General features: G+C 44.4%; 1 protein-coding gene across 1 annotated transcript in view; it reads left to right on the top strand.

Moving 5' to 3' along the window:
* Positions 1 to 16,712, top strand: part of Lima1 (LIM domain and actin binding 1) — a 99,915-nt gene that overhangs the window by 37,062 nt on the left and 46,141 nt on the right. The window contains exon 3 of the mRNA XM_027396562.2: positions 12,991 to 13,036. Within this exon, the coding sequence (XP_027252363.1) occupies positions 12,991 to 13,036 (46 nt within the window). The remainder of the gene's footprint in view (positions 1 to 12,990; positions 13,037 to 16,712) is intronic.

Below are 16,712 nucleotides of genomic sequence, written 5' to 3'. Positions count from 1 at the left end.
GAAACTCTGTCTCAAACAAAAAAAAGAAAAAAAAAAAGAAAAGAAAGAAAGAAAGGTGATGCAGGCTGTCACCTGGGATCTCAGCTGAAGTCATGGTTTGGAACACCTACACATGGCCAATCCATGAGACTGTTTGGCTTGGTGGCTGGTTTCCAAAGGCAAACATCCAGAGAGGGGGGGAGGAGTAAGAGGAGGGGAGCTACAAGGTACTGCTTTGCCTGCTCACGACCTTAGTTTTAGAAGCAGTGCACGATCGAGTTCGCCATATTCTCAGATGGGAGTCACAAAGTCTGGCTCATAGTCCACAGGAATCAGGTGTGCACTTTGGCTCCATCCTCTGGTGGGAGGAACGTCAAAGATATTTTGAACCTTTGTTTTTCAAGACAGGGTCTCTCTGTAGCTTTGGAGTCTGTCCTAGAACTCCCTCTGTAGACCAGGCTGGCCTCGAACTCACAGAGATCCACTTGCCTCTGTCTCTGGAGTGTTGGGATTAAAGGTGTGTGTGCCACAGCCACCACCACCACCACCATCCCGCTTGAACCTGTTTTAAACTATCTTCTGTAGGTTTCCCTGGTCTTTCTAAAAATTCTACTTTTGTATGTCTGCAATGGGGCCCAAATACCTCAGGGGGATCTCTTTTGTTGAGACAGTCTCTTCCAGCTCTGTATGGCCTTGAACTTGCTACATAGCTGAGAGTAAACCTTGAGCTCCTGCCTCCATTTCCTGACGCAAGTGATCCCCCGATTCCCCTGTTTTGAGGAAGAGGCTGAGAATTCACTGATGGTAGAGGAGGTGAACTTGGGAAATGAGACTTGAATATAGAGCAGAGTGAGTGAAGGGAGGCATTTGGAGCCTGGACGTGATACAGGGAATAGGGAGGCAAGAAATCCTTCATGGCAAAAACCAGGACAGGAAGGGGCCAGTGTAATTCGGTTAGGCCAGGCGGTATGCTCGAGTTCTGTGCTGCAGTTAGGGCTTAGTTAGATTAACAGCAAAATGCAATGGAAAGTTTCTATGCAGGGAGACTGACACGATGAGACTTGTACATCCCAAAGATGCTTCTGGCAAAAGTGCGGAAGGTTTATTAGAAAGGTGGAGAGGTGCGTAACACGGAGGCAACTCATGGGGCTTTCGTGGGGACCCAAGTGAAAGCTGTAGGTGGGGGGGAGCAGGAATTTGGAAGAAAGAAAGGGATATGAGACAGCTTGGAGCTGTGATTAATGGGCCTTGGAAACCACCCCCTATCCTGCAGGGACACCATCCCTCATTCTTACCCTTCCACCCACCTCGGCCCCACCTCAACAACACTCGGCTTTCTCATGACTTGCAGTTCTGTGCTGCCTGCTCTTTCTGCAAGTGTATCCCTGAAATACTCTGGGACTGGGAGTCACAGTTGCTGCTCTCCCATCCTTTGCTATGTCTGATTCTGAAGTCCTAAGCCTGTGCTGTGAGGCCTGAATTTTCCTGAGTCACAAGCAGCCTCCCCTCCCTCTCCTGCAGTAGCATACCAGACTCCGAGCCAAGCTCCTGGACTGCAGTGAAGTCCCTAGCTCCCATTGTCCTTTTCTTTTTGCTGTTCCTCACTGAGAGAATGAAAGGCCAGTGATTCCTGTAGCCATGATTCTTTGGTCCACTCATTGACCTGATACTTTACTTCATAATTTCTTCGTCTTCTCTATGTCTCAAGCTCATCTCTATGTCCCTGCCTCCATCTCCTAGGTATCATTATCCAAAACCCTTCTCAGAAAGGATGTGTTTGGAAAATGTGCCCTCCAGTTAGAGCCTCTCCTGCCACTTTCTGAGGGTAAGTCCCTCTGCCCTTTCTGACTGTGGTCTGTATCAGTGTGCCCTCTTCCTGCACACTGTGCTTGGGGCCTGCCACATGGCTCCCACTGTACCACAGCAATGGGGTCTCGCTGGTACTCAGCTTACTTCTAGTTAGGAATCTCTCCAAGCTCTTGTCTCCTCAGTACCCTCCTTACCCCATCCCTTTGTTGTCTTGCCAGTTCTCATGAGGATTTGACACACATTAGAAAATCAGAAAAGGCCATTCATCTTGGTAGCTTTTTTTTTTAAAAAAAAAAAGTGTTTTACCAGGATTTATGTGCCACATGCATGCCTTGTGTTCTTGGAGGCTTCTAATCCTCTGGGACTGGAGTTACGGATGGTTGTGAGCCACCATGGAAGTGCTGAGAATCAAGCCAGAGGTCCTCTGCAGGAATAGGAAGTTCTTAACCGCTGCTGCAGCCGCCCCCCCCTTTTGGGGTGGGGGAGGGAAAGGAACCATTTTTCTGTGTGGCAGCTGCCCTGGAAATCAGTTATGTAAGCCAGGCTCACAGAGATTCGTCTGCCTCTACCTCCCTAGTGTCAGGATTGATGGTCTTCTCAATTCTGCAGAAAGGCCCTTAGAGGTCACATGACCTTCTCCATAGACTAATAGGTTATATGTTTTCTATATGAAGATTATAAGAACAGGCCGGGCATTGGTGGCACACGCCTTTAATCCCAGCACTCGGGAGGCAGAGGCAGGCAGATATATGTGAGTTCGAGGCCAGCCTGGTCTCCAGAGTGAGTGCCAGGACAGGCTCCAAAGCTACACAGAGAAACCCTGTCTCGAAAAACCAAAAGAAAAAAAAAATATTATAAGAAGAAATTGCACAGATAAAAAGTTGCAAATTCCCAACCCATTTAATCATAACCAACTTACCAGGCTTTTATTATGTGTGTGTAGTGGGGCAGGGATATTCTGGGGATTGGATCTAATGTCAGATGCTTGCTAAGCACGCACTCTTCCTCGGAGTTGTGTTTCCAGCTGCTAGGCTCTTGGTAGAAATATACAGTATTTCTAATCCTCACAAAAGCTGCATGGGAGGGGCATTATCCCTATTCTGTAGTTGAGAAAACCTGCTTGAGTTAATATTTGAGTTTGTCTGCTTAGTGTTTTTCCCTGGGGCGTTTATCTTAACATGTTGAACTGGTTTTGAAAGACGAGTGGAGCTTTATTTGGTGGGCTAGGTATTAGGATTCAGGCATTATGCTGGCCTGCCCCAGTCACCTGGCAGGATGCACTCAGGCAGTACCCTGGCCAGCCCAGGGGTCCATAGATGCTCCGTCACCTACGGTAAGGTAGGTACAAAGGACCCTTTAAAGAAAAAAACCCACCCATTTCTGCTCTCTCTCCCTCTGTTCCCCTGGGGCAAACAGGACTTTTCCTGACCTCCTCTTCTCTTCCATCCTCTGTGTCTATTTACCTCTTTTCTCTTTCTCTCCCCCCTTCCTTCCCTTTCTAATAAAACTTCTCACTCAAGCTCTGTCTGCTTGGCATGTTTGTCCCTCACCCACCATAGAATCTGCTAAGGTCTCCCATTTGATTTTTTCCTAATACTAGGAACATGGTAGGGACATTCAAGGGGAGGAGAAAATAAAGGCACAGAAATGGGGGCTGGAGCGATGACTCAGGGGTTAGGGGTGCAGGTTGTTCTTCCAAAGGATTGGAGTTCAGTTCCTAACACCCATATCGGGTGATACACAACCACCTTTAACTTTTAGCTCCAGAGTATACAGTGTCCTCTTCTAGCCTCTCCAGGTGCGTGCGCGCACACACACACACACACACACACACATTATTAATATTAATAATAAAATACAGAAGTGGGGCAGGCAGCAATGTCCATCTAAGGCAGTAAAAATGAAGGGCTCAGCCTGGATTTCTTTTCTAGGTTTCATATTAAATGGAAACATGCTGCTAATATTGCTTAAGTGCTTTAGAGTTTACTCACTTTATATCCCCACAGATGGCTGCAGTGATACGTTTATTTATTTACAGATTTTCTTTAAAATAAATAAATACAATTAGAGCACAGTATGGTGGCGCACACCTTTAATCCCAGCACTAGGGAGGCAGAGGCAGACTGGTCTGTGAGTTCAAGGCCAGCCTTGTCTACAGAGTGAGTTCCAGGACAGCCAGGACTACACAGAGAAACCCTGTCTGGTGTGGGAGAGGGATTCATCTTACAGTTATATGTATAAAAGAGTATTTCATTTTCTGGCCACAGAGCCTATGTCTTATATTCTTTATAGCTCTGTCCTTACCTCTTTAAACCCTTGCTTTATAAACCCTTGGCCTTGACGTAAGAAAGGTCTATTAACAGGCCGTTTGAAAAGTTATCTTTGGTTTCTCTTCTCCATGGCTTCTGCATCATATGAGCCTTTTCTTGACAAAGGTTAACTGGTAGAGTTTGGTTTCTTTGCCCAAGTTTCCTCTTTGGTTCAATAGTTTTGAAGTTTTCAAGCCATTTTGCATGAGGTCTTCGGAAGAACCCTCCAGAGTTCTAAAAAGGGCTAAGCCCAGGACCCTGCACTGGCCACTGTTATGTTTTAGGTTTTTATCAGGATAGCCTTGAAATGAAGGTACTGCAGCTGGAAGTTTAAAACCACACCTGCCTAACCTCTGTTCCACTCTGGCAGATAAGGAACTTGAAGGCTCAGCAATGGTGATTAAAGGTCACTCAACAAGACATGGAATTGGTCAATCTAGCACACTGATCCTCAGCCCCCTCTAACTGTGTTTCCTCCCTTTCGTGGTGCCTGCTGAACCTCGTATACTTGTATACTTTTATTTTTAAACTCCCTTACTAAAGAGAGTACAGGGTTAGTTGGTGGGTGTGTGTGTGTGTATGTGTGTGTGTGTGTGTGTGTGTGTGTGTGTGTGTGTGTGTGTGGTTGAGTGTGTTCTTCTTTAATAATAACAATGAAAAAGGCCTTCAAATCTCCCTGGATTACTTCCTCTGTTGCTTCTCTTTAACATTTTAGTGGTAAAATTGTTCCAGGAGAAAATAGTTGCCTAAACCTTGGGAGTTTCCATTTTTTCTTCTTTTTGGCTCAGAATTCCCTTTGCTGTATTTGAAAGCATACAAGCAAGAGTCATAACTCAGGAACTCTGTTTTCTGGCCCTACAAATATTTGAGACACTGTAATTATTCCCCAGATAATTTTAGTGTCCTCTGTCAGCTGCCTGCCTTGCAGCTGTGCATTAGTGAACAGTTGCAAGATTAAAGTCCATGTGTGAGGGATAGGAGACTAGACCACAGGAAGTCTGGGATGAGATTTTATTATAGAATTCCTTTTTTGATACAAGGTTTTAATATGTAGCCCAGGCTGGCCTTGAGCTGAGATCCTCCTGAGTGCTTGGATTACGACAAGTTTTGTAACCCTTGGTCTTGTTTAGAGAAATGCCGTTGCAAATCCTTTTGTTTCTCAATTTGAGTCTTCAAAGTGCCTTCTCCTCCCCCACATCCCCAAATGGAATCTGAGGCCTGAATTCTGGTACTACACTTCAAAGATGGGAAGAAAGCCCCATGGTAGAGCATGTGCCCAGCACAAATAAGTGTGTAAGTTGAATTCTCAAACCTGCAGGAAAGTTGGATGCTGAGCTTCACCAGCCTGCATGGCAGCACGTGAAGGGTCACAGAAGGAAGAGGCTTGAGTAACACAGAGAAACCTATCTCAAGAAAAAGTAGGTGGGTAGATAGATGGCTTAGTGGTTAAGAGCACTGGCTGCTCTTCTATTCCCAGCATCCACTTGGCAGCTCACAACCATCAAATGACAGTTAAAGGGATCTGGTGCCCTCTTCTGGCCTCCTTGGACACCAGGCACCATAATAATGGATAGCATTTAAAAGATAAAAAGTAGGCATAGTGTGCACAGCTAGCACTTGGGAGGTGGAGATAGGAGGGGGCCAGCCTGGGCTACAAGCAAGTTCAAGGCTATAAAACCTTATCTTGAGAAACAAAACAGAAGCAAATAACTAAAGTATTTTGGTGTTTTAAGATTTGTACTTCTCTTAGGACAGTAAAGGAAAGGAACCTCTGGATATTTATTCAACCAACCTCAATGGAAGAACAATTTCCTAACTTGAAGCCTGTGTACTGATTGCTTCTGGCTCGCTGTACTGTAATATTGCTGCAGTAAACAGTACATGGTTGTTCACAGGGTGTAGAAACAAGTTGAAGGTCTACTCTAAGTCAGTTTTTGTCTTGAGCCACTTTTTTTTTTTTATTACAGCATTAGACCTTGTCTTAACAGAGTGAAAATGGGAACAACTATAGAGGAAGAGGAGGCCATTCATGGTCATGGTGCCAAGATTTAGTTCTGTTTACCGGCCGGGCATTGGTGGCGCATGCCTTTAATACCAGCACTCAGGAGGCAGAGGCAGGCGGATCTCTATGAGTTCGAGGCCAGCCTGGTCTCCAGAGCGAGTGCCAGGATAGGCTCCAAAGCTAAACAGAGAAATCCTGTTGAAAAAACAAAAAAAAAAAAGAGAGAGAGAGTTCTGTTTACCATGAAAGACAACTGCCAAGATTGGCAAAGACGCTGTATTGCTAAGTTGAGAAAATGTTTCTTCGCTCTATTTTCCTGTGACCTCTTGCCGTTTCTTCCTTCCCAGATTTTTCTTCCCTTGGTCTCTCTGGCAGTCTCTTGGTTTTTCCTACCTCTCTGTCTGTTCCTTGTCAGTTTAACAACTTTTTCCTCTTCACTGTTAGGTCCCCAGCACTGGGCATCTTCTTGTACTACCCAGTCTGTAAATATCAGACCCCTCAGACAAGGGGTCTTGTGTGGACAGACAAGATTTGTGACTCTGTTTGTGGCTAGCTCACCTTCAGAGCCTCCCTTCTGAGCTCAGATGTTTGTGTCTAACTGCTGCTTCCTGAACCAGCAAGATGGCTCTGCAGATAAAGGCATCAGCTGCTCAGCCTGATCATCTGAGCTTGACCTCCAGGATCCACATAGTGAATTGAAAAAAACCAACTCCTGGGGCTGGAGAGATGGCTCAGTGGTTAAGAGCACTGGTTGTTCTTCCAGAGGTCCTGAGTTCGATTCCCAGCAACCATATGGTGGCTCACAACCATCTGTAATGAGATCTGGTGTCCTCTTCTGGCCTGGGTACATGCAGACAGAACACTGTATACATAATAAATAAATAAATCTTAAAAAAAAAAACCAACTCCTGCAAGTCGTCTTGTGACCTCCACACATGTGTGTGCATGCACAAACACACATTAAATGTGATTAATTACTGCTGCCACCCACTGGGCAGTTAACATGGCTGACACTGAACTCTTAGTTTTTCCTGATCGCTGTCCTAGTCAGGGTTTCTATTGCTGTTGTAAAACACCATGGCCAAAAGCAATCTGGGGAGGAAAGGGTTTATTTGGCTTACACTTCAGCATTGCTTTTCATCATGGAAGGAAGCCAGGACAGGAACTCAAACAGGGCAAGAACCTGGAGACAGGAGCTGATGCAGAGACCATGGGGGGGAGCTGCTTACTGACTTGCTCCTCATGTCTTACTCAGCCTGCTTTCTTGTAGAACCCAGGACCACCAGCCCAGGGATGGCCCCACCCACAATGAACTGGGCCCTCCCCCATCAATCACTAATTAAGCAAATGCTCTACAGCAGTGATTCTCAACCTGTAATTTGTGACTCCTTTGGGGGTCAAATAGCCCTTTTACAGGGGTTGCCACAGCATGAGGAACTGTATTAAAGGGTCACAGCTTGCCTACAGCCCAATTTTATAGAGGCATTTTCTCAATTGGGGTTCCTCCTCTCAGATAACCCTAGCTGTGTCAAGTTGACATAAAATATCCAGCACAGTTCCCAAAGTTGATCCCTTCACAATTCCCCTTCCCAGGCAACATTATTGCCATTGATTTATTGTAGAAATGAGTTGTTTTTTTTTTTTTTCTGAGACAGGGTTTCTTTATATAACCCTAGCCATCCTTGAATTCACAATGTAGACCAGGCTGGCCTAGAACTCAGAGATCTGCCTGCCTCTGCAAGTATTAGTAAACCTACAGATCTTTTTTTTTTAAGATTTTTATTTATTTATTATGTATACAACATTCTGCTTCCATGTATATCTGCACACCAGAAGAGAGCACCAGATCTCATAATGGATGGTTGTGAGCCACCATGTGGTTGCTGGGAATTGAACTCAGGACCTCTGGAAGAGCAGCTGGTGCTCTTAACCTCTGAGCCATCTCTCTAACCCCCCCCCAGATCTTTTTTTTTTTAATTATGTATAAAGTGTTCTGCCTGTATGTATGCCTGCTGGCCAGAAGAAAGCACCAGATCACATTACAAATGGTTGTGAGCCATCTCTCCAGCCTCATTTCTTTAGCAAAGCATTTAATTTTTAAAAATTTAATTGAAAAGTTAATGAAGCTGCTGCTGGGCGTTGGTGGCGCACGCCTTTAATCCCAGCATTCGGGAGGCAGAGGCAGGTAGATCTCTGTAAGTTCAAGGCCAGCCTGGTCTACATAGCGAGCTCCAGGACAGCCAGGGCTGTTACACAGAGAGACCCTGTCTCAATACCACTCTTCCATCCCCCCAAAAAAAGAAAAGAAAAAATTATAATTGTGCATACTTGTGACATATCATTGTGAATGATCAAGTCAGACCAACCAACCTCAGTTTTCCCTTTGTCAGTTTTGATTTATTTTAAGTAGGTCTCATATAGCCCAGGTTGGCCTCAAAGTCATTCTGTAGCCAAGGACAACCTTGAACTTCTGATCCTCCCACCTCCACTTCCCCAGTGCTGGGATGACAGGTGTGGGTCCCATGCTTGGCTTATGTGGAACCAGGAGTCAAACCTGGGTTTTGTACAAGTTAGGCAAGGATTCTGCCTGCTAAGCTGTACTCCAGCTGCTTGTGTGCCTTCAATGCTTTCATCATTGGTTTGGTTCGTTTATTAAGTTTTCTTTCTTCTTAAAAAAAAAACAAAAAAAAAACCAAAAAAACAGGTTTGTTGAATGCACTGTAGGGGGGTAGGGCAGTGTGCCGGGGAGTGAGTGAGGGAATGCTGTCTACAAAGTTGTTCATTAACCGTGTTCTTTTTCTTTCAAGGACTCATCACAGTAGGATACTTTTTTTTTTCCACAGTAAGATACTTTTTTAGAGATAAAATGCTAGGCAATTTGTAAATTGAACCACACCACAGCCCTATATAATGGGTTTGCTTGAATTATTTTACAGAACTTACCTTTTTTTTTTTTTTTTTTTTTTTTTTTTTTTTTTTTTTTTTTGGTTTTATTAGACAGGGTTTCTCTATGTAGCACTGGCTGTCCTGGAACTCTCTCTGTAAACCAACCTGGCCTCGAACTCACAGAGCTCCACCTGCCTCTGCCTCAGAAGTGCTGGGATTAAAGGTGTGTGCCACCAACGCCCAACCTCACACTTCCTTTATTCCATTAGCCCTACATTACCATGCTAGCCTTGAACTCGAGACAGTCATCTTACAGTTTGGAGATTTTAGCTCAGTAGTAGATCGTCTGCCTGATAATCAAAAGGCCCTGTGTTTGGTCCCCTGCCTCAGCCTCCCAAGTGCTCAGGATGCTTGTGCTACCACAAGCAGCTGGATATTTGTTTTCTTCTCCTTTTTGGGGGGGGTTTGCCTTGGTGTTTGGGACATAGTAGACCCCAAGAACTATTTCTTTTTTTTTTTTCCTTCTGTCCTCCCTCCCTCTCTTCCTTCTTTTTCTGTTAACCAGGAATTGAACCCAGACCTGTACATGCTAGGCAGGCTATATATACACTCAGCACCCCCACCAACACACAAACACACACACACACACACACACACACACACACACACACACACACACACTTTTCATTTTCTCTTTTAATTGTGTGTGTGTGTGTGTGTGTTGCCTGCATGTATGTCTGTGGACCATGTGCATGCAGTGTTCCCAGGGGTCCAGAAGAAGGTGTCAGATCCTCTGGGGCAGGAGTTGAAGTCAGTGCTCTGAGCCATCTTTCCAGCCCCTCAACCTTTTTTAAAAAACTGCCTTTAAGCCGGGCATTGGTGGCTCATGCCTTTAATCCCAGTACTCGGGGGACAGAGGCAGGCGGATCTCTGTGAGTTTGAGACCAGCCTGGTCTACAAGAGCTAGTTCCAGGACAGCCTCCAAAGCCACAGAGAAACCCTGTCTCGAAAAACCCAAAAACAAAACAAAAAAAAAAAAAACAAAAAAAAAAAAAAACAAAAAAAAAAACTGCCTTTAAGCTTCCAGATCTTCTGCCTCAGTCTCCCCAGGGCCTGGCAATACTTATTCCTTGAATGAAACTTCAACTGTTTTGAATTCCTCAGTGAAATGAATACAGAGTATAAAATTTATTTTGTGTTGTTTCTTTTTATTATGTAATCTGGATATCAATCCCTTGTTAGGATACAGAGTTCCAAACATTCTCTTCCATTCCACAGGAGCTTTGCACTCTGCTGATGCTGTCCTGTGGTGCACATACATCTTGGATGTTGTTGAAATACAGTTCATCTATTTTTATTTTGTTGCCTATTCTTTTGGTATCATATCCAATAAGTCACTGCCAAACCCAATGTCATGGCTGGATTTGGTGGCCCAGGCCTATACTTGGAAGGCTGAGGCAGGAATGTTTTGAGTTCAAAGATCAAAGCCCACATAAGGTCTATAGCAAATTCCAGGTCAGGGTGGACTACATAGCAAGATTCTGTTTTTTTTTTTTGGGGGGGGGGGTTGGAGAGGTGAGTCAGTGATTAAGGGCACTTACTGCTCTTGTGGAGGACTGGAGTTTGGTGGACAGCACCCACAAGTCCAGTTCCTGGGGCTCTTGCGCCCTCTTCTTGCCTCCTCAGGTACTGCATGCACAGACATACCCTCAGGCACACACACCTAAAATAAAATAAATAGTTTTGAAAAGAAAGGGGAAAAAAAATCCAATCATGAATCTTTTCTCTGCCTCTTTTTCTAAGTTTTGTGGCTTCAGCTTTTGACCCATTTGGTACAGGGAATTCTGTGAGGACCCAGCTTTATTTTCTTGCATATGGATATCTGGTTCCCGAAACCATGCTCTGAAAAGAACTGTACTTCCCCTTTGGATGATTGTGGCATGCTTGTCAGAAATCATTTGACCATATATGTAAGAGTTTGCTCCATTTTCATGCCCATACCGCTCTGTTTACTTGTGATGAAATGTATAACATAAAATTTACCACTTTTAAGTATACAGTTGAGTGGCATAAAGGACATTCATATCATCACCACTTTTCTTTTGTCCATTGTATTCCATTCTGAATACTCCATCATATAATACACTGTTATTCATTTCCTGCCCTCTGCTAAGAGACAGCCAGTTTATTTTCACTCTTCAGCTGTTATAGTTGATGCTACAGTAAATGTAGTAACTCTAGAAGTCATTTTTTGCCAGGAAGTGGTGGCAAACGCCTTTAATCCCAGCAATTGAGAGGCAGAAGCAGGTGGATCTCTGAGTTCAAGGCCAGCCTGGTCTACAGAGCTAGTTTCAAAGCAGCCAGGGCTACACAGAGAACCCTGTCTTGAAAACAACAACAAAAAACAAAGAAATCATTTTTCTTATGTAAGAGTATATCTATAGAATAAATTCTGAGAATAATCTAACATTTGCATTTTTGTAGTTTAGGGAAAGCAGCAAAGAATGCCTTCCAAAGAGGCTTTACCTCTCCACTAGTAATGTTAGGCCTCATTCCCCATCTCTTCCCAGTGTGGCATATTAACTTCTGAAAAAATTTCCTTCTACTTGATAAGTAAAATATGTTCTGGTGGAAATGTAGCTCACTTGGTAGAGTCTAGCATCCCCAGCACCACCTAAAACCAGGTACAGTGGTGCATATCTGTGATCCCAGTGCTTGTGGGGGGAAGGCAGGGTCACAAATTCAAGGCCAGATTAGACTACAGGTAAGACCATGTCTTAGAGAGAGAGAGAGAGAGAGAGAGAGAGAGAGAGAGAGAGAGGAAAAGAAACACAGGGAGAGGGGTTTAACAGGTAAGAGCCCTCACTGCATGAGGACCTTGTAGGATCCCTAGCACCCACATAAAAAGCTGAACATGTCAGGTGAACATAGTGTCACACACCTTTCATCCAAGCACTTAGGAAGCAGAGGCAAATGGATCTCTGTGAATTTGAGGCCAGCCAGCCTGGTCTACATAGAGAGACCCTTCTCAAAACAAAACAAAATAAGACAAAACAAAGCAAACACACACGTAACACACACAAAAAAAAACAAGCATGACCCATATACCCCAGAATGTGGGTAAACCCCAGAGTAGAGAAGATGGGTTGGGCTTAGTAAGGGAGCTTTTCCAAGGGAGTGAGGCTGAAAACATTAGAGGAAGACACCCATGTCCTTTTCTGTCCTCTGTGCAAGCTCTCATGGGTGTGTGCACCTCTGCACACATGCATACACATACCACCTCTGTCTCTATCTCAGATGAAACAAACAAACAAACAAAAATAACTCCATGCCATCAAGTTTGTATAAATGAGCCGCAGTGACTGTATCCCTTATATCAATACCTTAGCTTGGTTTAAATTCAGGCATTGCACATAGTGAGACCACCTCACAGCTGTCTGCTGACAGAAGCTACAGTTTCAGGGATGCTAACGTATGTGTTTGGGAAATGGAGGCTTGAGCATCTTAAAATTCATGGAGTGTTGTTTTTAGTTGGCTAATTCCAAAGGTTTTTGTTTTGTTTTGTTTTGTTTTTTGAGACAAGGTCTTACGTAGCCCAGGCTGACCTCAGACTCAGACTCACAAGTAGCTGAGGATGACCTCCAACACCGGATCCTCCTGCCAGGAAGGGCATTGAGTTTATATCCAGTTTACATAGTGCTATGGATGGAGTCCAGAGCTTTGTGAATGTCCAGCAAGTGCTCCACCAGCTGAGCTCCTTCCACAGCCCTTGCCCTGCACAGTTGTGTCTCACGTTCAATCTCATCCTCAGGAACCATTATTTATATCAGAGCATGTGACTTTATGGGCCGATGAAGTGAGGGCTGCTGTGATTCTCTGCCTCCTCTGGGAGACTTGATTAAAGATAAATGCTGGCAGAAATAGGTGCACAAATAGTTTACTAAAATGGAGAGAGTAAAAATAAAGGTCAATTTGAAGACATCTTTTTTCCTCCCTTCTCTGAAGGTACCAGAAAGCAGCTGAGGAGGCAAACATGGAAAAGAAGAGAAATGTGAGTACTCGGAGGCCCCGGGCAGCTGGAAGGAACTTAAGCAGTCTGTGTGGCCAAGCCACCTGCCCCTCTGTGGGCTCCATGTCAGCCTAGCTGGACATTTGTGCCAGCTGGTCTGATGTGTGAGCCATTAGGTGCAGGGAATCCTATTTTCAGATTTTTCCTTTTGAACCCCCCTTTTTCTTCTTCCCCATACTGAGCAAATGATAGAAGGCCAGATGCTTTGCTAAGGTTGGTAAAATGACAACCCCGTCAGCTCAAATGAGAGGAGGTTTCCTGGGTCACCATCCCTTTCTCCAAATGGAACAGTCTGCATTTAAAAGAAAGCTCTGCAGCTGGGCTCCTCTGCTGGGCTCTTTCTGGAAGCTGGCTCCTAGACCCGGTCTAGTTAGTAAATTTCACAGCTGCGGGGTCCCGCCAGCACCCTGTCTGTCCATTCTCTACTCTCCCCACTCTAACTTCCTTCCTTCCCTCTTTTTAGGGTGGAAATTGCTCTCACTGTGTATCCAGGCTGACTTTGAGCACACAAACTAGAGAAATTCCTTAGCTTTAGCTTCTAAAGGATTCAATGCCATAAGGAACATAGCTTAGATGGGTGTATAACATTTACTTGGTGGTTTGTCTCTCTAGGGGAGTAGTATTAACTGGATCGTGAGCTTAATTTTCCTCTGATTTAAAAATCGAGCTCCCTGGTACATTAATAGTAAAAAGCATTTGGTCCTGGTGATTCATGCTGGAAATCCTAGCCTCAGAAACGTAAGCAGGAGGATTGCTACAAGTTTAAGGCCTACCTGAGCTACACAATGAGGAGTTCTTGACCAGCCTTGCCTACAAAGAAGAAAAAGCCACCATTATCCACTCAGTCGCTGGTTCCCTCACCTTCTCTCTCCTTCCGTGCTTCCCACTTTTCCCATTTCTCCTTTTGCTCGGCTAGTTAACAAGTTTTTGTAGGGCACCTGCTACATACTGTTTTAGACGCTGACAATATGGACCACACCTCTGGAATTTTCATTCTAGTGGAGGAAATAATGACCAAAAAAAGCCAGGTAGCTGCTGTTGGCTGTTGGTTTAAAACATCTCAAAGAAGATACAAAAGGTATTGTCGGTGTGGTCCTCTTGTCTGGTACTTACTTTTTAAGTAACCCTATCCAAGGTCATAAGCCAAAGAGAGGAAAGATTCAGACAGAAAGAGCAATATGCAAATGTTCCGAGGAAACCAGGTGTTGCTATATTGGGGACTACAAAGAGAAAGTTCTGCAGAGTCCAGGAGAGGACTTGGGCTATAGCTGTGAAGAGAAAGGACTTTGGAGAAATGTGCAAAGGATGGATGTGACCCAGCTTAAACAGTTGAGGAAAAAAGGCAAAAGTTCGGGAAGCAATTAAGGAACATTTCTGGTCCTGTGGATAAGCTAGATGGTAGAGTACTTGCCTAGCCTTATGAGGCCCTGGGTTCAATCTCGGGCGCAGATAAACCAGGTGTAGACATGCCCAAGCCCAGCCCGAGTAGGTGGAAGCAAGAGGATCAGAAATTCAAGGTTATTCTCAGCTAGATAGTGAGTTCAAGGCTAACATGGGCTACATGAGACCCTGTCTCAAAAGAAAGGAAGAAGAAAGGAAGGCAGGGAGGAAAGAAAGGAACCAGTTATTCAGTTGTAAGTTGTGTGTGGTAGGACTGACATCTCAGCATGACTAGGGAGGCTGGGGACGGCTTGAGCTATCGTGAGTTGAGGTCAGGGAATGCGAATGGTCTTTACATAAGGAGATGTACTAGCCATGTGAGCCAATGGTTAGCCTCCCTGATGGTCAGAGAAGCACAAATAAACCAGTGAGATGTCCACTATGGTATAATCAGCAAATAAATTTGAAAAATATCAGTATTCACCAGTGGGGAATAGGGAAGCATGGTACAGTCATACAATGTAATATTTGTTCTATCTGGTTAAGATTTATGTGTGTGACATATGCATGTCACATGCCTGTAATCTCAGCACTCAGGCAGAACAGGAAGAGGTCTGGGCTGTGTATAAAGACCTATCTTAGCCAGGTGGTGGTGGCGCATGCCTTTAATCCCAGCACTTGGGAGGCAGAGGCAGGCAGATCTTTGAGTTGGAAGCCAGCCTGGGTCTACAGAGTGAGCTCCAGAACAGCCAAGGCTACACAGAGAAACCTTGTCTCAAACAAAACAAAACTACCTTAAAAAGAAAGATGACTGAAATGTGAGGAAATGAAATTATAACAGCACCCTGTGCTTTGAGGACCCTTCACTATGCAATGCAAGAGACAGCACTTAAAATAACAAGAAATAAAAGAGCCTCTTTTGAAACTTTTTGTTTTGAAATTGTTTTTTTTTAATTAAAGTAATTAAGATGATACTTTCCTATACCTTCATCTGAGTGAGTGTGGTGGTGTGCACCTGTAGTCCCAGTACTTGGGAGGCTGAGGTAGGAGGAGCACGGATTAGAGAACAGTCTACATAGTAGATGGTTGTCTCAAAACAAAAATCCAGCTGGGAAACTGGATGAGCAGTTAAGAGCATGCATTGCTTTTGCAGAGGACCGGGTTGGATTCCCAGTACCCACACCAGGCAGTTTACAATGACCTCTAACTTCAGATCCAAGTCTTCTGGCCTCTGAGAGCACTAGCACACACATGCACACACCTGTACACAGACCACACACATATAAATAAAAACAATAACTAGTACACACATGCACACACCCCTTTATCAAGCTTCTGATTTAACTGCACAGAGCTCTGAGAACATTTCTCAAAGCCAGAGGCTAGTCAGATAGCTCTGCCGTTAAAACTAGTTACGGCTGCTCTTCTAGAGGACCCAGGTTCAATTCCCTGCACCCACATAGCAGCTCAAAACTGTAACCCTAGCTCCAGGGGTTTAGATACATTCATACAGACATACATGCAAGCAAAATACCAATGCATATGAAATTTTAAATTTTTTCCTTATCCAGGGGGAGCAGAAAGGATATGTGACAGGTAGGGTTTTAGTTGGTGGCGGGGAGGTGGTAGGGGAGGATGGGAGGGAGAAGGGAACTGGGATTGTCATGTAAAACAATCTTGTTTCTAATTCCAATTAAAAAAATTTTTTTCCTCAAAGTCACAGGGTGCTATGAAGTAAACTACAAACTTTATTTATTTATTTTTTACCAGTTTTTCACAAATGACAGAGATCTGCTTTTCCTCTCCCAGGACAGAGGGTCGTATTCACACACATCCTTGCTTAGCAAGTACTTTACCATGAAGAGAAGCCAGTACATTTCTCCTGATAACCATAGTGGGATTGGCTGCATGATAGCCTCCGATCCCAGAAAGTTGCTTACCATTTCTCTACCAAGACATGGGAGCGCAGACAGTAACCCCACTGTTGCTCACAGTCTCAGGTCCTTCCCAGGCTCAGACTGCACCTTCTTGAGATATGTGCCTTGTGCACCAAGCCATGTGGACGCCCAGCCGTGCACCCAGATTCTAGTTCCTGCTTTTCTGGAAATGTCAGCATAGCGATTTCTCCCCTCTAAGAGGTCCATGTGTCGGATTCAAAGCTCTACCCAAACATCTTCCCACCATTTTTTTTTTTCCTTTTGACATGTATTAGGTCTCAAACCCAGGACAAATGGCTAACTGAGGTGCCTCTATACATATCAAAGAAGATGCTGCCTGT

Source organism: Cricetulus griseus, chromosome 2, assembly GCF_003668045.3.
Source record: "Cricetulus griseus strain 17A/GY chromosome 2, alternate assembly CriGri-PICRH-1.0, whole genome shotgun sequence".
NCBI lineage: Eukaryota > Metazoa > Chordata > Mammalia > Rodentia > Cricetidae > Cricetulus > Cricetulus griseus.
The sequence above is the reverse complement of the archived record's forward strand: the minus strand, read 5'-3'. Positions and strand labels throughout refer to the sequence as shown.